The sequence below is a fragment of the Myxine glutinosa genome, chromosome 4 (genome assembly GCF_964187855.1).
Source record: "Myxine glutinosa chromosome 4, kmMyxGlut1.1, whole genome shotgun sequence".
Classification (NCBI taxonomy): Eukaryota; Metazoa; Chordata; class Myxini; order Myxiniformes; family Myxinidae; genus Myxine; species Myxine glutinosa.
In genome coordinates this window covers 71,999,789-72,026,529 of record NC_136264.1, presented here as the reverse complement: position 1 = coordinate 72,026,529, position 26,741 = coordinate 71,999,789, and the positions used below count along the sequence as shown (strand labels likewise).

The 26,741-nt window shown below is 45.6% G+C and overlaps 2 protein-coding genes across 2 annotated transcripts in view; one reads left to right on the top strand and one right to left on the bottom strand.

The window, feature by feature from the left end:
- The window catches only part of PRDM5 (PR/SET domain 5), a 160,596-nt gene extending 150,377 nt beyond the window's left edge, over positions 1–10,219 (top strand). Inside the window, exons 14-15 of the mRNA XM_068112530.2 lie at positions 9,024–9,128; positions 9,276–10,219. Coding sequence (XP_067968631.1) covers positions 9,024–9,128; positions 9,276–9,437 — 267 coding nt within the window. The 3' untranslated portion in view covers positions 9,438–10,219. The remainder of the gene's footprint in view (positions 1–9,023; positions 9,129–9,275) is intronic.
- Positions 10,220–15,982: 5,763 nt separating this feature from the next.
- LOC137424758 (uncharacterized) lies at positions 15,983–26,741 on the bottom strand. The gene is made up of 3 exons (XM_068112531.2): positions 26,471–26,741; positions 24,121–24,316; positions 15,983–19,112 (listed from the first exon to the last, which is right to left on the bottom strand). The coding sequence occupies exons 1-3, from the start codon at positions 26,536–26,538 to the stop codon at positions 17,727–17,729; spliced, it is 1,650 nt and encodes a 549-aa protein (XP_067968632.2). The 5' UTR covers positions 26,539–26,741; the 3' UTR covers positions 15,983–17,726.

Genomic DNA, 26,741 nt, shown 5'->3' with positions numbered 1-26,741 from the left:
CCTTGAAAAGGCACATCCTCGGGTCCCCAGCAATATACCTGGCAAGTTAAAAGTATATCGGACCCGTGGTTGTCGAGAAACAGCGGTCACAGACAAACGTACAAACGTACAGACAGAGATTACTGGAATTATAGATAGATAAGCTAACGATGCACTGTGTGACTGCTTCTTCCATCCATTGCTGTAAATAATTTTGGTCGCTCTTTCTTTTTGCTTGTGTGTGTATAATAAATCTGTTCTTCCTCCGTACTCTGTCTTCTTCTCTTTTTCCTTCTCTTTCGGTCGCTTTAGAGGTTTCCCGATTGAATATCTGCGGTGCGATCTGGTCAACGTCGGGTGGAATCGGGCCAATTGGGGATCCTGTTAGGTCGCGGTTGGACCATCCGCTCGGCCCATCGTAACATCAAAACCGCGATCTGTAACAATTGGTTGTCAGGAGTTGGGATTCGGACCTGGGACTAAATTTGTTAGGCCCAAATTTTGGAACACCAATTGTGTTATCAGTAACAATTGGTTGTCAGGAGTTGGATTCGGACCTGGGACTAAATTTGTTAGGCCCAAATTTTGGAACACCAATTGTGTTATTAAGTAACAATTGGTGTCTGGGAGTGGGATTCGAGGCCCGAACCCAATTTTTAAGAGGTGTAGGAAAAAAATTTTTTGGTCAAAATTACGAGCTGCCGAAATTTTGTTTAATAAAACCTGAATTTTGAGATCGCGCCATGGACAATCAAGGCGATCGGATGTCGGTGGGGGAGATAGACGGGGTAGAATCGACCCAGGACCCCAGGGAAGAAGTGGGGAAAATGGTGGAGGAGAGTAAAGAAGGTGTGGTTGAGGGGGTATCAGGCGCACAAAATGGCGCGCTCGCGCACAAGGTTGGGGCAGCTGCGGCCGCACCCTTTGTACTACCAACGGTGCTCCAAATGCAAGCCTTCATGGTCCAAATCATGGTGGAAATACAGAAAGAAAACGCTAATAATGAACGAATGGAAAGCAGAATGATGGGGGCCATTATGGGGCAAATGGGGGTAATGGGGAACCGGATGGTAGCTCAGGGTGAGCGATTGGAGGGCCAAATGGGGGCAATGAGGGACGAAAGGAGGGCTAACAGTGAGCGATTGTTAAACAAAATTGAAGCAACAACGAACGGAATGAGGGCCGATAGAGAGGCAAGGGAGCAGAGGGACAGAGACCGCAAGTTGGGCGAAAGGGTCCCAGGGGTGCACAAGGAAGTAACGCGGGTCAAGAAGCGCCGGTTGAGCGAAGCGGAGGAAAGCACGGGTACAATGACGGGGGTAGAAATCGCGACACGGGGTTTGGAAAAGCCGGCGACCGCTGAGGTAGAGGAGGGTGTTTTATTAAAGCCAGCGGTCGCCGAGGTTAATAAAGAAAAAGCAGTGCTGGGAATTAAAATTGAAGAGATGACGGAGGTAGCCCGGGAATTGCAGGGAGAAATGGATTATGTACAAAGTCCCTGCTCACATCACGATGCTGTGCTTAACCCGAATGGAAGTTTGCAGGTTCGCGTGGAGAAAAGGATCCCCCAGGTGAGTCGTGCTGTATATTGTGCGGGTAGATTTTGCAGGAGGATGTTTAGCGACAAAAGAATTTTCGCGCGCTTGGGATCGAGGAAGCATCCGGGCGTTGGTGAAGGGTCCCGTGTGAGTGGAAATGGCACGCGTGGGAGGAAAAAGTGTGCGTCGGCGAGTGGGTGTGTTATAAAGTGTGGGAGTGAAACCGAGTGCGAGCGAGAATGCACGTCGGGGTGTACGGAGTGTGACACGAATAGTGAGTTGGTGATGGCGCAGGTGCGAGAGGGCACATCGGAGCGCGAGTGTGAAACCGAGTGCGAGCGAGAATGCACGTCGGGGTGTACGGAGTGTGACACGAATAGTGAGTTGGTGATGGCGCAGGTGCAAGCGGGCACATCGGAGCGCGAGTGTGAAACCGAGAGCGAGCGAGAATGCACGTCGGGGTGTACGAAGTGTGACACGGAGAGTAAGGTGGTGGTGGAACGTGTGTGAGAAAGCACACCTGAATTGGTGGTAGCGCGGGTGTGGGAGAGCCCATGTGAGCGCGTTAGTGGGTGGATGCAAGAGTGCACGCCCATGGTGAGTGTTACGGAGGACGTAACGGAGGAGAGGTGTGGAGCAAAGTGTGCGCAAGAGTGTGTGCGAGAGGTGTGGTGTGTAACAGGGAGAGCGTTGGTGGAATGTACGGACGGCGTTGGAACGCCGGGTTTTGTGAGGGTGAAAGGGGTAGCGTATGCTTGTGAGCATGCCCGTGAAGCATCGACGGTAACCGGGTTAGCGGTTAGGGCGACGGATAGCCGATGCGAGCACTCGGTGCGAGGGGTGCTTTGTTGGGTGCGAGGCCCAGCGCGGATCGATGCTGCGTCGCTTCTCTTCGAAGCGTCGTTGCCGATTCGGGCTTGGCCCCGCCCCGCACGGTCGAGTCCGGGCCTTGTAGGGCGAGGCGACCGGTCCGGTTCAAGGGCGAGTGGGAGGAAGCGGAACGGTGCCCCCTCGTGGGGACGGGGTTCCGACCGGGGGAGATTGAGCCATCGGGCCCGGGACCGCAAGGTGCCGCGCCGAGATGGTGCGTGGAATCTCGGCCCAACCAAACCACCTCCCTTGAAACGAAAGCCGGACGGATTCAACCTGCAGGCGACCAAACCACCCGAATTCATTGCTCGGCTTTACGAACCGAGTTTAATGATGTCACGACGCACCGAGGCTAGGATATAGTGGACTGTGATAATGGTGATAGTGATAGTGATTTGATACGAAATTTATAATAGTGGGTAGAATTGGCAGTAAATGGAAAATTTTTGAATTGGTTGGAATTTGGACGAGCAAAATTGATAGTGGGACCTCCCCGATGTGGAGGGATGGCAACTCTGTCATCCCTCACAACGAGTGGGGCAAATGCGCTATAGCTTATGGGGTGTATGGCAGTGAAAACTAGCCCGGGTGGGTTAGGATATATCGTGTGTAGGGATCTAGCGAAGATGACATTAGGTGACGTTAAGTTTAGTTAGTGACAAGGATACCTGTAGTGGGGACGCAGGTAGATTAGCGTGGATGATAATGACGAGGGAGCGCAATAGTTTAAAGGGACGACTGGGAAGCGCAAGTTTCAGAGGGGAGTAGTTAGCTGAGATGATGCCGTGTGTGTGAGGATTGAACAGGTGTGATTGAACAGGTGTGATTGCACAGGTGTGCAACTGAACAGGTGTATGGAGCAGTGTATGAGGGAGTAGTGGTGATTGCGTGTTGTGTTGACCAAATGGTCCAGGAAGAAAGGAGGGTGCAGGTGGCACCAGGTGTGAGGGCACAGGTGTGCAACAACAGGTGTATGTGGCTGTGTGGAATAAATGGTAGTGTGGAATAAATGGAGTATTGGAATGGATGGTCGTGGAGTGAGTATGGTGGAAATTGTGGAGTGGAGTGGATGGTGCGAAGGTGTGAATGGGGGAAGAGTGGACCCCCATCACGGATACCCGGGGCGGGTAGTGTAAGTGTTAGGTAGAGGGTACAGGTAAATTGTGGTTGGATATTGGCATCTGTGGTGCGGGTGAAAGAATGGTCTTTGGATGGGTGCATTAGTGTTGTGGAAATGGCTGGGCGTGTAGCCTGTTAGTGTGTGTAGTTGGTTTGGGCACTCCACCACTGTGAGGATGTCGGCCAGGTGAGGCCGCAGGTGGGCTCTGGGAGCCGGTAGTAGTTGTTGTGGATGGGGCCCGAGGATCCGGAGGACGGACCCGGGTAGCCCAGTGCCAGAGGGCACCAAGGGGTGACAGAGCCAGGAGAGGGCCTTCCCCAGTTAGTTAGGTTAGGGTGAGGAGCTAGGTAAGCTCGGGTGGCAACTGCAGTGGTGGAGGTGTGCAGCTGGGTAGACCTGCTGGGAGAGCTACACGTCGCAGCCCAGAAATTGTGCGAGGGCACCGGGAGATGAATCGGGGGAGTGAGACCCCAAATTGAGAAGCACCACAGTTTGGTCAATGGGAATTGGTTTTTAGAACCCATAGTGTAAGTTGGCCAATGGATTGGCAGGGAGAGACCCTGGGTGGTGTAAAGTGTGTTAAAGTCATTTAGAGGATAGTTAGGAAGAAGGATCTCCTCGCACCATCTGCATCCACTCACCTGAGGTGACAGGTACTCCGCACCATGCCATGTTTAATTATTTTTGATGTAAATGTTTTGGATTGTGAGACGCATCATGACGTGGGTGTGACATTGTGCGTAATTCCATCTCTCCCTCCTTATGAGGATTGATGATGAATTGGTGATGGCAAATTTTGAAGTCGAGGGATTGTGGAGACGAATTTGGTATAGGGGAAATATGGGGAAGATGTGACAGTCGTGACGAATTGGTAATGTGTAGATTTTGTACATATGGGGTAAGGGCAAGGGTAGTGTAGGTGACAGGGGGGTGACGTACGGTAGGGACGAGCTTTCTCACTTCGCCCTCCGTACGCATTTCGCCTTGCATTGCCTTATTGACGTGTACCCTTGTGACCTTACCCCTCGCTCATTTGTCTTCCCCCCTTTTGTCTCCCACTTGAGGACCTGTGCGCCATTGGGTGCCGAGGGGAGCGTGCGTGAGGTGGCCATTGTGCGCACGAGATTCCCAGAACCAGCATGCATTGCGTTGATGTACCACTTTATGGACCGCTGTTCTGCGGCCAAGTACCACTTGATGGACCCCAGGTTCTGGGGCAGGGCACCTCTGTTGGAGACCGGCCATAGTGGCCAGGGAATCTTGCTTGCGGACCTCGGTAAGGTGGCACCTATGCCAAACAGGTGGACCACCCTTAGTTGGCCCCTGTTGCCCTAAATAAAAATGGACACGGTTGTGCTTTTTATATTTCCAAGTAGGCCGCATGAAGCCAGAAGACGTCGGGAAGAACATCGGCCCAGCAGAGAAAGAGAAGACCACCACCAGTTGTTTTGTTGTGTTTATTATGAACCGTGGTGACTGTGCACCGAGAGGTGCTTTTGTGGTGCTTTTGGGTGCTTTGGTGGTATTGGTACTGGTGCATCGATGCAATGCGTGCTGTCTCCTCCCTCCCAACAGGAATTTCTTTTTCTTGTTCCCTAAAAAGAAAAAGAAAAAAACACAGGTCCTGGGTTGCGTTGTAAATAAGAAATAACGTCATTGTAAATAATGCTCCCCACCGTAAATGTATAGTTTGAGAATAATTCCGTAATTCGGTTAGCTGTGGGCTTGAGTCTGTTAGACAGGGTGCAATGCAATAGGGGGACATACTTATTTGTGTTTTAAGATTGTCACACTCAGGGTCAGGTTAATTGTAGAGGGAATTACACCTACGTGTCACACTAAGTTAAAGTTTAGTAGGCCCGAGACCGGGCCTGAAGAAAGGAGGGTGCAGTGTAACGGTTTTGAGAAGTGTAACGGTTTTTGAGAAGTGTAACAATTTTGGAGGAAGTGTAACGAATGTAAAAAGTATGGTTTTGTTATGTGTAACACCCTCGTAATGTAAATAATGGTCGCAGCCGTCCTCCTAGTTAATTCCATGAAACTTACACGCAGGCCACGATATATCTTTTTAAATAGTGTATTTCCTTATTCTATGTAGGCTAAATATGTGTTTCCCACTAGATTGACTCTGCATTGTATCAAACGAAATAAGCGTAGGCCCTTTCAATTTCCCCAATCATCTCCGCTCTCCAAAGTTCCTTTCAAAAGCGGTGCGAGTGGTGTTCAATCCCGCAAGCCGCCATTGCCCATGTGCTAATCTCGGAGAAGAAAGGCGTGTCTCCACCTCGTCATAGAGGGGAGGAGTGAGCCAACCCCACTTGGCCAACCAGCCCCGCGGTTAGCGACCCGGTAGGCGTGCTCTCGCAGCCGGCGGCTTGATTCCGCCCCGAGTGATAAAAGCGACTGTAAGGGACTGTTTCGGCAGATGACCTGGGAGATGAGCGAAGAGGCGACATACGAGAGGAGCGGTGAGATGCGAGATGCTCCAAGCCAAAGAGGAGAGGTACTCGGAGAGGAAACCAGCTTTGGAGAGACGCGCTGAAAGGAGGGAGACGGCTCCACCAGAAGGAGAGGAGCAGGTGTGCCCGAGCCAGCGCGTGACGTCTACAGCATCGGCAGCGGATACGCGACGGAGGGTTTTCCCGCCAAAAACGCGAGGAATTGAGAGCTGCTGCCTCCGACCCTGCCTCCCTCTCCAGCAATCCACCTCAAGCCCTACCTGCCTGCAATATCCCCCGTGTAAGTGTGAACGTCGTCTGTCCTACTCGTTGTCCTGGGGTTAAGTAAATTGAATAGGATAAGCTAACGATGCACTGTGTGACTGCTTCTTCCATCCATTGCTGTAAATAATTTTGGTCGCTCTTTCTTTTTGCTTGGGTGTGTATAATAAATCTGTTCTTCCTCCGTACTCTGTCTTCTTCTCTTTTTCCTTCTCTTTCGGTCGCTTTAGAGGTTTCCCGATTGAATATCTGCGGTGCGATCTGGTCAACGTCGGGTGGAATCGGGCCAATTGGGGATCCTGTTAGGTCGCGGTTGGACCATCCGCTCGGCCCATCGTAACATCAAAACCGCGATCTGTAACACTATTATTAATTTGCAATTGGTCACCAATACAAATTTTTATGACAGACCAAGTACCAAGTATTGTGACAGACCAAGTCAGGGCCACGACAGAGTTAGAAAGGGAGAGCGACACACACAGAGACAAGAGGGAAAGGGCTGGTCTGTGGGGACCGATCGGCACTCTGACCATGACCGTGCTGCTCTGACAAATTCGGGCAGTAGGGAAGATTTGGGCTACAGACTTGCATTGGGGGATAAAACCAACACGAAGAGGAGTCCCTGATAGTTGTGGGTATCTGTAGTTGTGGGTAGTGGAGCCTTTGCAGAGATTTGTATCTCCATCTTTAATAACAGCTGATCGCACAGGCACAAGACCCCTACGTCCACTCCGCATGTCTCTCATGTCTTGCCAGGCTTCCTTGCCTGCAAATCTGTCTGTTGGGCTTAAACTGCTCTGGCCTGAAACCAGGCACACCTTCCCTCACCCTTCAAAAAGTACACTTCTCACAAAACGAAGTGCAAGCAAATAGGATAACCAGAAAAACATTCCTTTTTATTATATCTGTCCTAAAATGTCCTTTTTGTATGCATATTCAAGGCTTGTGGAAGAGCTGGAAAACAGAACAGATCAGGACATAACATAACAAAAGGAACAGCAGAAAGAGAAGGGCGAAATGCCAACAGCAGAGCTGAGGAAGAAAATAGATGGAGACAGACAACAGGGGATGCGGGTAACCATAAGGGGTAAAGGCAGAACACAAGGTGTGGACAAGATGGAGTCGGAAGCAAAGAAAAAATTGGAGGTGAGGGCGTGTTAGGTGGGTAGTTATATGGGTGTAGAAAAGATCATGGTTTTAGATGGGGATTTACAGAAAACCATGGACTTGAATCAGAGGTGGTGGTCACCAGCTGCTTTGAAGACCTGGAAGGAAGAATGAGATTGAGGTTAATGTGGAAGCTTGTTCCACAGGCAGGAAAAAGAGGGGAACTAATGAGTGGAGGTGAGCATAATCACTGGATTTTAGGAGTTTCACTAGAAGGGTGTTGCTGCTGAACTGTGTGTGCCCTGCAGATACCTGGGGAAGTGAGGGGGGCAGGAAAGAGCAGAGGGTGTAAGACCAGAAAAGAGACAGTAGAAAACCGAGACAACCGACCTGTCTGCGATGGCTAAGTGATAGGCCCAAAGACTGTTTCATCGTGGGAGATTCCAATGATCTTGAAGTCCTTGGTTTCCACGGCTTCAGGCTGAGCAGGATGTGAGGCAGGGGAGCCAGCACAGAGGGAAGAGCAGTACTCCATCAAACTGCAGATGAAGGCCTTGTAGGTGCATAAGTCTAGGTGTGCCAAGGAATTACTTTGCATAACGGAGGATGCCCAGTCGGTGTCTGGCTTTGGAGGGCAACTTAGGAAAAGAAAGATCATGGATGAGAGTGAGACCCAGGAGTTTGAGTGACTGAACTTCTGTGAGAGTGTTGTTGAGAAAGTAAAATAGGAGGGCTTGCCAGACAGTCCTTTCAGAGAGAGAGAGAGAGATAGAGATTTTCAGGATTGAAAGACATATTAAAGCAAGTGTTTTACCAGTTTGTGATTTTGTCAAGATCTGAAGAGAGGGAAGATGCTGCTGCCTGTTTGAAGGATGCATTAGTGTCGTTTATGGCACATGTATCAAAAGCAGGAAACGCGTGATATTATGATAAAAGGCCTCAAAATGTATCTACTTGCAGTGCTCTGCCTTTTATAGCCGGCGAAGCCGGTGTTGTGAATGAACACGTACGTATTATGTTGAAAAGCCAGATTTTGCTGGATCCAAATCACTCAATGGAGGCCGCCATCTTGGGGATGCGGAAGTATGCATAAAAAATTGCGAAAAAGTTCAATAGGAGTTTGTTTCACCTGTCTATGTTTGATTCACAATCTTATACACCTCTAATTTGTAATTAAAACACTTTAAGACCAACCTCGTTCCCCGGGCCCGCACGGGCCCTGGTTATCTTCAACGAAAATCTTCACCAAACACCGGAACCAATGAGATTCGAGCATTTGAAAAAATATTTCAAAAAAGCTTTTTACCGCGTTTCGGACGCTGAAAACGGCGTCAAATATTCAAAATTGATGAATTATTTTTAAGAAATCTCGCAGCCGGAAATATCCGAAGTTGAGACAGGAATTCACCGAATTAATCAAGAAGTAAATTTTATAAATTTTAATCTCATCCAGAATGCAAATGGTGTCATTTTGAACTAGGTACGGTACCTACTACCTAACCTACTGATGCCATAGTGATGGGTAAAATAGTGGCAAGAGGCTTTGGCTTCGCCGGCTCATTGCGGCTTTCCAGTCGGGTACTAGTAGATAGACATCCGGGTCAAAATTTGAAGCACCCTTGTCGATGATTCCTTCTTATGAAGGAAGTTTTGTCATGTGAATTTTCTGTGATGTTGTCCGTTTGACAGGAGAAACCCTACCAATGCTTAGAATGCAGCAAGGCCTTCAGTCAAAAGCGGGGCCTTGACGAGCACATGCGCACACACACTGGCGAGAAACCCTTCCAATGCGATGTGAGTGTGACCTGGCAGACTTCATTTTGTATTTGAAAAGGAAGCGTCGACTTTATACAAGCGGTTGTGCTTCATGTGTGTGATGATATCCTTCTTTTTTTTTTCCTCCTCCATGTCCCTCACCATAATCTTCCCAAAATCCTGCAGGTATGCGACCTGGCTTTCAGTCTAAAGAAAATGTTGATCAGACACAAGCTGACGCACAATCCAAACCGACCAATGGCAGAGTGCAGGCTGTGTCGCAAGAAGTTTACGCGGAATGATTACCTTAAAGTGCACATGGAGAATGTGCATGGAGAGATGGACTGAAGGATGAACGGACTCTCGTTGTGTTCTGGTGCAAAGCATCATGGGAAGGAGTCAGGGATGGGATTTTTATGTTAAATGTGTTTTTCTAACGGTTTCGTATTTGGGTTGGACTCGATAAGTGTTTGTATTTCAAGATGTCGTACTATTTTTTATCTTTAAGCCACCTAATTATCATCTACTCGATATATTGAAAAGGTTGCCTCCCTTCCCTGTCCTTACCCCCCAACCATTCCTCGTTTTTCTATTCCATGTTGTTGTTTTTTCTTCCCTCCGTTCCAATTACCTGTACATTCGCTCAACCTCCTTGTCCTTTTATAAGCCTCTTCTCCCATATTTCACCCACTAATCTATTGTTTAATTCAATTTCATCTCACATTATTGCAACAGGTACAATGACAACTGTGATGCTGCCGTTGTTTGAAATGTTGGCCAAAACTGTTTGACTGGACTATTCCAATAATCGTTCTCCTTCCTTTTAAGATGTCCCACAATGTGTACACCTTCACCCACAGCACCTGTGCTGACTCGTACAATTCTTTATTACACTCTTTCACTTTCTCTACCTTCGTCTATAACTCTGCGCTGTATTCTCAGATCTGTTTCCAATAGTCCCACTTCTGCAGTTGTCTCTGTTCTCTATCTTTCCTGCTCAAGAGCTGTGCCTCTGATCCTTTGCATGCCATTCAACCAATTGACCCACTGGGTAATGTAAAACTCGATCAATCAATCAAATCTGTTTCTTATGTAGCACTTTTAATTTCAGAATAAAATCGAAAAGAAAACTTGATGGTAAAAATTCACACAATAACTGGTGTAAAGATGGGGGGGGGGGGGGGGGGGGGGTTTTAAGAAAAATTATATTTAAGTTGTCATCAAAAGTAAAATTTAGTTTTTCTCCTTCTTTGTGTGTCGTGTGTTGTCCAAACTCAGTTCTTCCTCTCTCTTACTTGCCGATCCAGATGGTACCACTGGCATGCTTAATCTAAAAGCTTGTTCAAAAGAGCTTCCGAACCCTCTTTCAGTCTTCATGTTTACAAAATCATGAAGAGCCAGCTTCCCTAGATGTAGAATGAACAAGAAGAAAAAGACGTAAAATGTCATAGCCCCCATGGTTTTAGTAATTTTATTCTTTAAGGAGTTAAAGGCCGTCAGTTGGCCATCTATGAACGTCTTACAAAACAAAATCGTCTGCATATGTATACTCGTGTATTGTCTTTGTGCCAAGTTTGAGCAAAAGTGGTCCATGCATGTCCGAGAAATGGTTTAAGTAACAAAATGGCCGCCAGTCGACCATCTTGGATCTGATCTCCAAACAAAATGGCGTGCATATGTAAGCTATCATTCATTATAGTCCGTGGGCTGAGTAGGGTTTACATGCACCCCCCCCCCCTCCCCCCCACAACTTAACTTCCTGGGTATGTCCATGTACCCCCCACCCTAGGGGTTAGGAAAAACCATGTTAACAGAAAAAAAACTCATTCCCTCATAGTTTGACCTCTGGTGACCTCATTAGCATATAACACATCATTGTAAAGAGTGTCCCAGGACAAACATTTTGAGGGGTCATATGCAACCATAGGATGACTAGGTAAAAAGTTATGGCCATTTGAATTTCGCCTACCCCTAATTTTCAGAAATCATTGACACAGGGGGGGTAACATCAAAATATGCGTGGGAGGTACCTTGGGAATGAGTTTTTTTTCTGTTAACATGGTTTTTCCTAACCCCGAGGGTGGGGGGTACATGGACATACCCAGGAAGTTAAGTTGTGGGGGGGGGTGCATGTAAACCCTACTCAGCCCACGGACTATTATGTGTGTGCCAAGTTTGAACAAGATCGGTAAATGCATATGGTTGAGGACGTTGTCAATATTGGGGTTTTTATGGCATAGCCCATAGCAAAAAGCCGTCTAGAACAGTGTTTGTCCGTCTGTATGTATGTCCACTCAAACATATACCAATCAGAGCTGAGGATCTGCTCACGTGACAGGGTGATGTGATTACGTCTGATGTCATTACGGCGTACGCGGCTGACTCTCCACACACCGCCATTTTAATTTATATACCGTTCATGCCGAACATATCGTCGAACCTGTCATATATATCACAGTCGCCATGCTCTACCCTTACGTTTTTCATTCAGTGTGAAACACAAACAAACCGATTGTTAAAATGACCATGAAATATCGAAAGCATCAGCGTTACGTCTTTTCCAACAAAACGTTACTTACCCAACCCATGTGAGGTATAATATAGATTACAGTAGATCTTCCCTCAGTTCTGTAAGTAAAACTTGCCTCAGATATCGGGATTCCTCCAAATTTCTTTGTTTAATGTTATCAACAGCATTAGCGACTTAAAAAAGCTAATCATATGTGTTTGTGGTTTATAATATTCGCTGTTAGACTTTCGGTCTTGTTTCACAACTAAAATGGCCGCCAGTCTACCAGTCAGCCATCTTTGATCGCATCGAGAAACAAAATGTTGTGTATATGCATACCATAATGTACATATTGTCTTTGTACCAAGTATGAACAAAATTGGTCTATTCATCTCCGAGATATGGTTGCAGACGCACACACATGCACAGACGAGACCCAACCATAAGCCCCCATTTTGGGCTAAGTCCAACGGAGTTGTAAATAAATCTTGCTGGACAAGGCAGCTGTTGATCTGCATCAGTAGGCAAGTAAGTTATAACAATGGATGAAAGCAGGCAGTTGATTGGCTTATGCTAACCACAGTGGGAAGCAAGAAGCTGACGTTTCGGGCGAAAACCCTTCATCGGCTCGGCTTCACGCTGTTGAAACCAAAGCTTTCAGAATTATTGGAATCTCCCGCGATGAAGCTATCTCTGAGGGCCTTTCACTCACTCACCGCAGGCAGGTAGGTGGTCTTTCTGTCTTCTACCGACTCCTCTCCGGCCTTGCACCCCCAGCTCTCTCTGTGCTCTGTCCCCCAAATATTCCTACAGGTCGCACAAGATCTGCCAGCAACCCTCTGATGGTTAAACTGCCGAAATCTCGGCTCTCCGCTCACCTTCACTCTTTCATTCCTCTTTTCTCCCGCCTCTGGAACAAACTCCCTCACTCCCTTCAATCCCACTCCTCCCTCCAGGTCTTTAAAACAGCTGTTCACCACCATCTCTTATCTTCCCCCATCCAAAACCTTGATCTTTTCTACCCCCGCTAATTCACCCCAGATCCACCTTGTTTGAAATTCCAACTTCTTTCCTGGAAGTCCTGGCAGTGTCCATATGTTTTATACCTCTCCCACTGCCCCCTTCCCACGCCCCCCCCCCCCAAAGCCCTCGCCCTCTCTCAGATCTCTCGATGTCTCCATGTCTCTCGGTCCCTGCTCTCAAATGTTGTGTTTGTGTCCTTCCCCCTCTCTCCCCATCTTGTCTACCGCTCCCTATGTTATATGTTTTATGTGTCGGTTTGTCTTTCTGTGTGTTCATGTGATTAATGTTCGCTCTTTCACGAGCCTCGATATTGTATACAAAAAAAAAAAAAAAAAAAAAAAAAAAAAAAATCCGAGCAAAAAAGAAGAAAAAGAAAGAGCTTCCCTTGATTTATTCGTTGAACAACATCATTTGCTGTGGCCTACACAAAAAGTGCCAAGCCAGACCCTGTGAATTACCACTTTATAACCACTTAATTACTACTTTTTAACTCTACTTCCTATGATCTTGAATTTCATGGAGTCCATTCTCATCAAAAAGTTGAAATATCAACTTTTTAACAACTTCCTTATCTCTGGATTTTACATTGAAATGATCAGGTCACTACTTGCTGTTGCTCATCCCTCAACAATGGAGGTCACTCTACTTGCTGTTGCTAAACTTTAGAAAACTAGGGCATTGCCCGTACTATATCTATATCTAAAATTATATCCCCCCCCTCTATTTACATGAAATGGTTTGGTCCAAAGCGAACGGCTTGCGAGTACGGTGACAATCCCCCCCCTCTATTTACATGCAATGGTTTGGTCCAAAGCGAACGGCTTCCGGAGTTTGGTAAAGAAATCGCCATCGCGTGCACAAACGCGCAGGAAAGCGAATGAATCGCAAATTCGGTTTTATTAGTTTTAAAACATAGTTTAACGCCAACATAGTTTGCAAACGTGAAATAAATGAATACGCTCTCAAATGTGCCATCCGAGGCAGAGTGTGTCCTCCACGTTCGGCACACGCGATCGTTCGCTGCTCTCTGATTGGTTGAATCGTTTTTTGGACATAGCTCGGTAAGTAATTGTCCGATTAATATGAAACCTTGAAAAGGCACATCCTCGGGTCCCCAGCAATATACCTGGCAAGTTAAAAGTATATCGGACCCGTGGTTGTCGAGAAACAGCGGTCACAGACAAACAGACGTACAGACGTACAGACGTACAAACGTACAGACAGAGATTACTGGAATTATAGATAGATAAGGCAGAGTGATCTTGTGTATCTCCAGACATGTGACGCAGTCTGGTGTCCTGCCTTCCTTCCTTGTTAAACTGTCCTGTATTTGGGTTTTTAACTCTCCCCATCATGAACTCGTGATGTTCCACTGGCACTCTTCTTCTTCTCCACCTCCTCTAAGCTTGGCTGGGGTGCTGCAAAGGAATGTCCTGGAAACTCAGACCACAATCTCATCTATAGTCTATAGTACATTACAACATTTAGTCTCACATTCTGGTTCTGTCCACAGATTGAGATTGAGAGGCATCAAGGAGAGCTTTGGTGTGGGGGTGTCTTGTGCCCCCAAATTACATGGTACCTGTCCTTTTTCTGTGGTGAGTTGTGTGCTTCACGGTTGTGTCACGTTAATATCTATCTATAATTCCAGTAATCTCTGTACGTTTGTACGTCTGTACGTTTGTCTGTGACCGCTGTTTCTCGACAACTACCGGTCCGATATACTTGAAACTTGCCAGGTATATTGCTGGGGACCCGAGGATGTGCCTTTTCAAGGTTTGAAATTAATCGGACAAGTACTTACCGAGCTATGGCGATTTAGCCGTTCGCCGTTCGCTTTGCCGTTGCGAATGGACCAAACCATTCATGTAAATAGAGGGGGGGGGGGGGGGGGGTTCTGTGGTCGTTCGCTTTGGCTTTGCGAATGGACCAAACCATTCATGTAAATAGAGGGGGGGGGGTTCTGTGGTCGTTCGCTTTGGCTTTGCGAATGGACCAAACCATTCATGTAAATAGAGGGGGGGGTTCTGTGGTCGTTGCGAATGGACCAAACCATTCACATCGAATCATCGAATGGACCAAACCGTTCGCTTTGGACCAAACCATTGCATGTAAATAGAGGGGGGGGTTCTGTGGTCGTTGCGAATGGACCAAACCATTTCATGTAAATAGAGGGGGGGGGGGATATAATTTTAGATATATATATAGTACGGGCATTGGCAAGGAACGGGCACCCACGTACGGGCAATGCCCTAGTATGTACAATCATGTGAAAAAGTAAGTACTACACCCCAAGTAAAGTTTTGACTTTTTCAACATATTTCAACATACAGCTATTTGATCTTCATTTCAACAATATTGATAAAGGTGATATAATATAACAAATATCATGAAACATTTACATTTTGTAGTCCATTGTATAATTTAAATAAACATAAATGCAAATTTCGCATGTGGAAAAAGTAAGTACACCCCTACATTTATCACTACTACAAATACCTAAAATTAGAATCAGGTGCACCAGCTCAGGTGCAAATGATTAGAACATCGTTAGAGAGGATCTTGGAGGAACCTGTCTCATTTAAACCTCAGACATTTAGTTTGGTTTGCTCTTTGTTGTTGAAGTGTGCGGCGTCAACATGCCTAGATCAAAAGAGCTCTCTGAGGCCTTCAGAAAGAAGGTTATAGATGCCTACGAGTCTGGGAAGGGATTTAAAAAGATCTCCAAACAATTTGAAATCAATCATTCGACTGTCCGGAAGTGGAGAAGGTTGTTCCATTCTTGCAGGTCTCCACTTGCAGGTTGTTCCATTCCCGATGTAATGCACGTTCGGGACATGTTGGGACGACAAATTGCGAAGATGGTCCCTCCAATAGCCAATCTGGATGAATTGGAACGTGCATTACATCGGGAATGGAACAACCTGCCACAGCAACGCATACGACGGCTTACAGGGTCTATGAGACGTAGGGTTGAGTCAGTGATCCGATCACGTGGGTCCTACACACGTTATTGACGCAAAGATCGCTAGAGGTCTTCTCAGAACAATGACTGTACGTTAGAAAACATAAACGTCATCCACTGTCCGTGATGGACCTATAGCTCCATACTTAAATTGAGGTGAAAATATGCCTAAAATTCCCAAAAAATTTCACCTTAAATTATTCAGAATAAAATATTGAAAACGGCATGATTGTTATGTTTTTATGTGACCATAATATCACTTCTCCAGAAAATATAGCAATATCATGGGTATATTACACTGTTTTGACGACAACAAACTTGTAATGTGCGAGGTTGTAAAAAAACGGGGGGGGTGCTTAACTTAATTCTTTGTGTATACATCGATTTCAAATTGAATGAGACGTGACCTGGCTCTTTTATTGCATTATTGCAATTTTGGCAATATTGGGCAAGTTGTGGAAGAGCAAGGTTTGGCATAACACATTTTACATATACACATCTATCTCTGTTTCTGGCATAACAAAGTAAGTTTTACAAGGAAAGATGGATAATGCTATATAATTTCATCAATATTGGTTGCGGCCTGATTGTAAACAAACTCTGACAGTCTATAAAACATTCAGAATTATGAAAATGTCTAGCTATTCAACACTGACAAACAAAATGACATTAGCACTTGTTAAAATCTATTTCAAAGTTGAACCAGCTCAATAACAGTGGTGGTTCAAGGGTTAATTTGTCAGGGGGAATCAGTACCACTGGAATGAATGGTGGTTTGTGGGTGGCTAACTGAAAAGAAAAAAGTTATTGGCTTACAAATTGACTATTCTTTTAAGGTCCCTCCATCCCTCATAAGGCAAGTTCCTTTACTGCTCACAAATGTACAAAACAAGGAGGGAGGGATCCATCAGAAGACAAGTTCCTTTCCAGCTCACAAGTTGACAACCAAAATGAAGAAAAAAAATCTCACATGCCCTTGCATTTGTCAATCTTTGCCGGGGCGCACATACTTCCTGCACTGACATATGGGTGAAAACTTTACGTAAAATAAATGTTTAAAAAGTACACGAATCTACACGATTAAATACTAGAGAGGTTCCAGGGAACCTGAACTCAACTGGTCTATATCAATATGGTTAGAATATGCATAATAGAACCACAAACTATATAGTTTATATGTGCTAAACATATATGACAAAAATTGATTTTCAATATGGCCGCCCTGCCACGCCCATTTTTGGGCATGCAATGCCCAAATGCAATCCCAAACTAGTTTATGTCTTAAAGATGCTGCATAACAAGTTTCATCAAATTTAATCAACATTTGTGACTTTTAGAGCGTAGACGTCGAATTGTTGACAGACGGACGACGGACACTGGGTGTCCAGTCCAGTTGAGTCCAGTTGAGAACCAGAATGTGAGACTAAAGACATAGTCCAGTTGAGTTAATAAGAAAAAGTGTACTTAGTATTGTGGCCAATGTACATTTTGAAATCATGTCACCCATGACCAGATTCCTTGAATCATAAATATCATTACACAGGTGACTTTAAAAAAACAAAACCTCCACATCCTTTTTTTTATAGCATAGCATTATAGCATTGCTTCAAGATACAAGAGAATCCTGCAAGTTCAGATGGTATTCAGGCAGTATTTGCACTGTTGTGGCTTTAATGGCAATGGTGTGTAGTGGGCAGAACAATCACCTCGCATAAAACCTTGTTATTCCTTTTCTGGCAATATTGATTATCTTTGTTCACTTAAAACCGACTTGGTCATTAATAGCCAATATTTTGCACTGGAAAGTCAAGGATAATGGGAACATTATAAATGGAAGAACATTACACTTTAGTTCCTATTCAGTAAAGCCATGTTCTGGCATAATCTGGACAGAATTAAATTCAGAAAATGAAGAAAAAAAAGTTATTCAATGAAATACCTTCACATCTATATGCAGAATATTAATATCGGTACATGGTTGTACATGTAAAACAAAAATACAAGTTACTTATCTAAGGAGAATGGAGAAAAATTCCACTCATTTGTCTTTTAAAAAAAAGTAAATTATAAGTGAAGGGATTTTACAACAAAAATATTCATCCCACAACAGCCTACTGGTGCTTAAATAAGACTAACTTTGTTAATTCCTTTTGACCAAGTGGTCGACAGATTTTTTTTCATTCATCTGCCTAGCAAGGTGATGCATCCGTATCTTCACATATGATGCAGCCACACTCTTGATGAGGTAAAATACATGATTATTGTCTTCTTCACAATCAAACATATGCTCGGAGAGAGAATCAAATACTGCGCGGTAACCAATTTCACCTACCACTGCACATGAAATTGCATGGGAGATGCCAAATGCTTGTGGAAGGTTGCCACCTGTCACGCTCAACAGCCGTTGAATGCATTTCTCTGTGGTCTCGCAAACTTTCACAACATCTGGAGCCGGCCTGACTAATCCACCCCTATTTTTCTTTTCCAAGAAACTGCCCTCCATAACTTCTCCAGTAACCAAGGCAGCAGCACACTCCTCACAAGACAGGCATTTCTTTGTCATCTTCACAACATAACCAGCAATGTAGGTGATGGCAGAGTTATTGTAAGCAGACAGCTCAATGATGTTCGGGATGTCACAGTAGTCGTAATCTGTTGAAGAGGGACTCCTCAGAGACAAGTCATACTTTCTTGTCAAGAGCATGTCCCCTTCATGGTGTGAGTCAGCAGTTGTTGTAATTGCACTCGAAACATGAAGTATGCTTGTCTGATCTTGTGCAGTGCAGTTCCCACAGACTCCTTCCATTTCATGCCTGACAAGTTTATTTGCCATCTCATCTGGCATCAGACCACACACAAGTTCATGTCCGCTATCCTTGGCCTGTCTCACCTTCATTCCAAGGGTGGTGAATGATTCTGCTGTAAAACATGGTTGTCCTTCAATAGTACTATACCATTTACGAATCAGCGAAGGGTGGGGCAACTGCAAGTCAAAGGTTTTGCGCACAAACCTGTATGCTTTGGCTGAGTAGAAATTCAGAGTCAAGGCAAAGGCACGTAATGCAGGGGGGTATTTCTCTTTGGAGGTTGCATCTTTGTGTCTTGCCCTCACAAGTCGCTTCATTATTTCTGAGGGAACATCACATGTTTTCTCCAACATTTCTATCCCGCGCTCTGGCATCAGATTATTCTCCTTCAGTGTCTTCACAACAGACTTCAGGGTGTTTACCTTCTTACAAAGTCGGCGTGATTTCGTTTGCGAGCTCTTGAGTCGTTTCTGAAGAGAAGTAACTTTATCATGCATTTTGTCAAGTTTACGTTTGACACTCCTTGGACTTTCATTAATGCTGTAGGTGTGGTCATGCAATTGATGCATCTTCGTGGGAGTGTGGTGTGTTGGAACTCCAGCTGTTATGTCATTGACAGGTGTGGTTGAGTTGGGAGTATCTTTCATACACCCAGCCTCGTCCTCAGATGTAGGTTGAATGACACTTCTCGGACGTGGCAGTTTGCGATGGTTGATGTTCTGCAAAGATAAGTAGAGAAAGAAATTTTGGTTAGATATTGTCTATTTGCGTTACGACCAAAATTATCATACTATTGAAATCCACTATTTTACAATTTTTGATAAATAAACATGGTTTACTCTATAATATGAATGATCGTCAAGGCCATTTTCCCCGCTAGAGCGAGGGTTAGCCTTGCGGGCCCCATGACATTCATGGTTCCCTGTTTGAGGCAATGTTTTTATGGCCGGATGCCCTTCCTGACGCCAACCCTTGGTCACGCTCTTACGATGCGCAGGGATATGGTGTACCTATTCTAAACCAGGGTACACACCGGGATCATTCATCCCAGCAAGCTGGTCCTCAATTTGCCGACCTCGGAAGGAGAACACGCTGAGTCAACCCCCCTGGCGTTAATTTAGCGATCGACCGGGATTCGAACCCAGGATCCTAGGATCCCAAGCTGGCACCCTAACCGCTAAGCCAACACCAGGCTTACTCTATACAACAACAACAACATGCATTTTAAGGCCATTTTCCCTGCTAGAGCGGGGGTTAGCCTTGCGGTCCCCATGACAATCTTCTCCATTTTGCCCTATTTCTGCATCTCTCCTTGTTAACCCTCTTGCCCGCATTTCTTCTTCCACCATCTTTAGCCAAGTCTTTCTCGGTCTTCCCCGTCCTCTACTTCCTTCTACATTAACTTCCATCACTCTTCTCAACCAGTCACTTTCATCCTTCCTCAACACATGACCAAACCATCTCAACCTGTTCCTCTTCACAGCATCAATCACAGGCAATATTCCCATCATCTTTCGCAATTCATCATTTGTCTTCCTCTCTCTCAACGATACTCCGCACATCCATCGAACCATTCGCATTTCCACCCTTTCCAGCCTTCGTTGCTGCTCTACATTCATTACCCATGTCTCGCTCCCATAAATCATAACACTTCTCACACATGCAGCATACACCTTTCCCTTCAGCTTCAGCGACACTCTCCTCCTCATCAGCACGCCACTCAGTTCCCGAAACTTCTTCCATGCACATCTCACTCGAGCAACCGTTGCCGAGTCTGATCCACCTTCTCCATTCAGCAAAATGTTTTCACACCTTCCAGCTTCACGCCGTCTCCAAGATCCAACTCAACATTTCCTCCATCTGCAGCCCCCTCTGTGCACACCTTACATTTGAATGTAGCTGCCACACTGGTAAATGACCCTCTCAGACCACTACATTTTTGATGAACCCACTCAGCACACATTGTACATTGAATGGAGTTCACCCCGACACCCTTCCTGCACACAGCACACAGCCACAGCCACTTCCCAGTTCTTTCCACCTCACCACATGCTTTACCACTTGCCATCACCCTCATCTTTCCGATATTCACCTTCAAACCTTTTGTCTCCATACATTCCTTCCACTTGTTCATCTTTTCCTTAAGTCCATCCATACTTTCCGCAATCAACACCAGATTATCTGCATACAACTCCCACGGTAAACCCTCTTTCACGTTCTGAGCCAGCACCTCCATCACAGCTACAAATAGTAGTGGACTTAGTACCGACCCCTGATGCACTCCCACCTTCACCTCAAACTCACCACTGTTCCTGTCCTTCGTCCTTACAGCTGTGCGCGCTCTTTTGTACATTGCCATCACTACTCTGATCAACCATTCCTCCACTCCTAACTTCCTCAATGCCCATGTCAATACTTTGCGTGGAACCCTATCGAATGTTTTCTCCAGATCAACAAACCCAAGAAACAACTTCTTCCTCTTCTCCATGTACTTCTCCTGCAACTGCCTCACAATGAAAAGCACATCTGTCGTTCTTCTTCCTGGCATAAATCCAAACTGCATTTCGTCAATCTTCACTTTCTTCCTTATCCTCCTCTCCAACACCCTTTCCAATACCTTCATTCCATGCTCCAATAACTTTATCGCTCGGTACGAGCCACACTCCAGAGGGTAACCTTTCCCCTTGTATAGAGGGACGAGGGTACTCAGTTCCCAATCCACTGGAATGCGGCCTTCTTTCACCACCAGATTACAGATCTCTGTCATTCTCTTCACACCCCAACTTCCTGCTGCCTTCAACATATCTCCCACAACTCCCGTCAGCCCTCCCGCTTTTCCACTCTTCATTGCTTTTATCGCTTCCGCAACTTCCTTCTCAGTTATCTTCTCTGCCGGTCCTAAAACTGGGTTACTCTCTATGTTGCCATCCCATTCATTCTCTGTATTCAACAGCATTTCCATATATCTTTTCCATCTTCCGTTAATTCCATCTGGGTCGACAACGATTTGTCCCACTTCATCCTTCAAGCAACTCACCCCCATCACATCACACCTCTCTTTCGCTATGTGCTTTGCAATCCTGAATACTGCTTTCTGATCCTCTTCCGAATCCAAGCGTTCTCCGAACATTTTTCTACATGACTCCTGCGCCTTTGCTACCTCTTTCTTTGCAGCCTTCCTGGCTGCCTTATAACTTTCATGCTCTGCTGTTTCTGCTCCCGTACCCTTCGCCTTCTGCCACTCCTTGAACTTCTTCCTCTTCTAGTCAATCCTCTTTCCAACTTCAACATCCCACCACCATGTTTCCGAGTGCCTCGGTGGTCCTTTTGTCCATCCACATACCTCACCAACGGCTCCCAACAGACTAGCTTTCATTGACATCCAACCACTTTAAAGCTCAACCACATCATCCTCTGCCCTACTCAGCCTCTCTTTTAATGCCTCCCTTACTGTCACCTCTTTCAACCTCCACACCTTCATTCTCGGTTGGTACTTCACCCGCCGAGCTCTCCTCGCACCTTTCAGCCTTATGTCGCAGACAACCAAGTGGTGCTGTGAAACAGCCTCCTCCCCCGGGATCACCTTTGTGTCCCGGAGGTGCCCCCTATCTCGCCTACGCACCATCAGGTAGTCAACAGTTGTCTATGACCCACCTGACGTGTATGTAACAAGCTTATTATCCCCTTTCTGGAACTGAGTATTACAAATCAACAAATCAGCTCCATCAGCAAACTCCAAAATCCTTTCACCTTCTCCATTTCTCACACCATATCCGTAACCCCCATGAACTCCCTCAAAACCATCCATACTCCTTCCCACATGTCCATTCAGGTCTCCTCCCACCACAACAACTTCCTCATTTTTCACGTTTTCCATCAGCTTCTCTATCGCACACCAGAACTTGTCCTTCTCTTCATCGCTTCGACCAACCTGCAGAGCATATCCTGAGATGACGTTCACCAAGAGCTTTCCAATTATCATTTTCACCATCATCAACCTATCACTCACTCTAGTCACACTCACCACACTGTCTACAAACTCCTCAGAAAACAGGACACCAACACCATTCACGCCCTCTGGGCACCCTTGACACACAAACTTGTATTTCTGTCCCTGCCTACCCTTCACCATTCTCACACCACTTCCCTTCCATCTCGCCTCTTGCACACAACATATGTCCACTCTTCTTCTGACCAATACTTCCACCACTTCTCCTGATCTCCCTGTCATTGTCCCTACATTCCATGTCCCAAATCTCAGAAACCGATCTCCACTTTGGGCTGCACCCTGCCCATATGTACTTGTAATTGTCATGGTTCTCTTTTTGAGGCAATGTTTTTATGGCCGGATGCCCTTCCTGACGCCAACCCTCTTAGTCGTCTCTTACGACACGCAGGGATACGGTGTACCTAGTCTGACCAGGGTACACACTGGGAAACGTTTAAAACATGGAAATTCTGGGGGGGGGGGGGGGGGGGGGGGGGGGTAGGGGGGGGCGGCGTCAGCATCACAGCTGCGGTTTAAACATATTCCAACAATATCCAAACAGAACCATGAAAAACATGAAAAACAATCCGGGAAAAGTCTCCAAGCGAGAACGCGGATTTGAGAAAGAAGGAGCAGAGGCGGAAGAAAACGAGATACAGGGGGCGGGGCACAAGCCGAGACGAGGAGGAGAGCAAACAAGCACGTGTCCGGGAGGAGAGAAAGAATCAATATAGAATTCTTTGTCTCGGGAGGTGAAGTGAGGGGGAGAAAACAAAATAAAAGAAACAAGGAATACAGTGAAGGAAATAACCCAAACCGACAAAACACCGACGGGGGGAGGGAAGCCCCGAGTCACCAGGCCGCGCACGAGGTACGACCCAGAAAACGATTAATTACACACAAGTTTGCATGAACCACAAACCAATACCAACCAACTAGAAACACACAATAACACGTACACAGCAAAATAACCAGTGGAAATTTGACAAAGACAAGAATGGGAAAACACTCAAACTTCGATGCCGTGGAGAGCTCGAAGCACGCCTCACACTCGCCCGAGGAGGCTTACTCTATAAAGTACAAAAATCAGGGGGGTGTTTGACAAAGAGTTACGATTGATCGTAAGTCATGTAAGTCATGATTAAGTGCTTGAGTCATGCCTAAGTTTACAATCAATCATAAGTTCTGTTTCACAAAGAAATTTAAGTGTGAGGTCTTGCGTAAACTCCATCAAATGATGCGTAAACGTACGCATGGTCCTTACTAAGTTATGCGTAAGTCAGCAGAGTTAGTTACGCTACGTTCGACTCGGCAGGAATCGGACCTACGTGCGACTTTTGTCAAACACCCCCCAGAATGGCTAAACTACATAAAAAAGTGTACATGAGTCTATGGCAAACAAAAATGTGTACATGACTACTTAAGCATACTATTTGTAACTGATTACTCAGAATTGTCATGTGAAAATGCACCATCTGAAGAATCTGAAATCCCTTTCCTCATTTGAGTTATTGTTTGACCTGCATGTCCACAATATAATACTTTCAAATCCATGCATCACTGATTGAAATGTTATGTAACCCTTTATACATTTTGTGACCAAAATAAGGCATTTCACATTTTGACTGAAAAGGATTTATTCTCTTTCACATTTTAGTCTTTTGGTTTAAATAACCCCTACAAACTTTAGGAAAGAAGAGGACGAATATAAAGTAAATTTGTGAATCTCTAGTCTCTACCTTCCTGAGATGTTCTGGAAAGTTGAAAAGTGTTGGTACAGCACCCGGATGAAGACGTGTTGTCTGGCCAGTGCGATCGAAACACTTCCCCACAAAATGATCACAGCAGAGTGACGAGTATGGACGAGGTGACCAGCAGTCTCTTCTCATGTTGACAACCCACTCCTTCAAAAGAGCAGGTTTACTTCTTGGAAACCTGAAGTTTAAAAGAAATGGAGGAGAGCAGTACATGTACAGTGGAGTCATATTCACACATACATTTTTCTTCATCTAATAATATTTCAAATATAAATCTTACATTTGCTTTTACTGAAAAAAAAAAATGAACAAAATTATTCTCAAAAGACAAAGTGAGATTTATGTGGTTCCACTTGTGATTAAGTAAAACTATGTAATACACACATTCATTCAAAACAAACAGTCATACCACATACATAAATTATTACATTCCTTGTAATACTAATAGTATATATGCCAATAATATGAAACCCCATTCTGACAAAATCAGTAAAGATATCAGCGACATAGGTCAATCTAGTACTGCCTGTATAAAGAGTTAAAGACTATGGCCAAGGTCCGCTGTCTCTAACAAAACACAAATTTACACCGTCTGGGTGGAGTCCAAAATAGGTAGACTTGCTCTGCCTCTGCTGCCCTGGTCTATTTTGACTATTTTGTATTGGTCAGAGACAGCACTCCGGTCTTACTACAAACATGACAAATCGGCTCTCTGGTCTGGATCCACGTTCGAGTTTCATCTTTTGGATGGTGACGTGAAAAGTCGGTCCCAGAGAGGTAAATGAATGATGACCGGACCGAGATAAGGCCGAGAAAAATATATTTCCGGTCTCTGGTCAGCGCGCGCATCGGTTTTGACCCTGCGCGTCAACAATCTTTTTTTTTCTTCCAAATTTCCAACGGTACCTACAACAGCGCACACCTGTTGTTGCCGGGCCGGCGCGCTATCTCGGGAAATACGGGTCTGTGAGGGTCGCCATTGGTATCGACGTTCGTGCACGTTTAGTTTGTCCAAATCCAACCAGCCGTTCCAAAGATATGAGTAGTAATGTGTGCCGTGCCGTCATGAATCCAATCGGCTGGATATTGTCATTTATTGAAACGAAGACGTTCTTTGTAGGGTTCGTGTGAAGCAACCAGAAGGCCTAGAGAGCTGCGGTCTCGTTAGTTAGGCCTGGATCCTATCTCGTTTGTCATGAATTTGTAGGTGTCTGTGATAATCTGGTGGACTGGGAGAAGAGATCGTAGGAGACCATCGGCCTGTTAGACCACTTGCGCATGCGCAGTGATGACGCGATCGACGCATTGGAATGTTTGATGGTACTTCGAGGTAGACGGCGTCAGAACAAATCTAATCGGGGGGCATTAGGGTAACCGCGGGGGGGGGGGGGGGGGGGGGGCACAAACTGCCGTTCGATAACTCAATCTATGATGTAAATGCTTGATAATAAGAGTTTGCCCTCAACAACCAGCACACCAACCCAGTTCGAATTTAAAAACATGCTGCAAAGTCACACTCACACAGTCACACTCACACAGTCACTCTCACACAGTCACACTCACACAGTCACACTCACACAGTCACTCTCACACAGTCACTCTCACACAGTCACTCTCACACAGTCACTCTCACACAGTCACTCTCACACAGTCACTCTCACACAGTCACTCTCACACAGTCACTCTCACACAGTCACTCTCACACAGTCACTCTCACACAGTCACTCTCACACAGTCACTCTCACACAGTCACTCTCACACAGTCACTCTCACAAAGTCACTCTCACACAGTCACTCTCTCACAGTCACTCTCACACAGTCACTCTCACACAGTCACTCTCACACAGTCACTCTCACACAGTCACTCTCACACAGTCACTCTCACACAGTCACTCTCACACAGTCACTCTCACACAGTCACTCTCACACAGTCACTCTCACACAGTCACTCTCACACAGTCACTCACACACAGTCACTCACACACAGTCACTCACACACAGTCACTCACACACACACAATTTCTTTTTGGCCTAAGACTGAAAAATTCAAAATGAAACATGCAAGACTATGAAATTATGTTTGTCTTTAATACCAATAGTGTAGTTCTTACTTAAATATAATAAAGTCTTCATAGAACATATACTTTTTTTAACATATAAAAATAGTGGATTTCCTCTGTCAAGTCAGCACTTTCTACACAGAACACAATCATACATTTTTTTTTTCAGTATGTGGAACCATGAGAGGGTGAGAAAGCCCTGCTCATCGAAAGGTGGAGAAAATAGGCCTGTAGCACCTATTTCATCGTGTGCTGAAAATCATACCACTTACCTATGGAAAGTCTTCCCTGAACCTTTTTTCAGGCGATTGGAGCAGTTTATTGCCGCACAAAATGGCATTTCAGTGGTAACTTTACACAATTATTCGAGAAAACGAAGATTCGAAGAAACGAAGACTTGCATTTAGAGTGGAGTGCTAACCAAAATGGCGGCTATCACGTGACTGCTGGCGCACGGCGGCGACAAAATCACTGCTCGAGAGAGCGAGCCTTCTACCTCTATATACTTCAGCGACCGACACCAGCACTACCGGAAACGGATAT

Bases quoted from the DNA above. Each gene is read 5' to 3' on its own strand.
- LOC137424758 (XM_068112531.2), bottom strand. From the start codon at position 26,538: ATGCCATTTTGTGCGGCAATAAACTGCTCCAATCGCCTGAAAAAAGGT. The intron at 24,317-26,470 runs GTAAGTGGTATG...TTTAAACTTCAG, and splicing joins TCAGGGAAGACTTTCCATAG to GTTTCCAAGAAGTAAACCTG. The intron at 19,113-24,120 runs GTAGAGACTAGA...TTATCTTTGCAG, and splicing joins TTCCAGAACATCTCAGGAAG to AACATCAACCATCGCAAACT.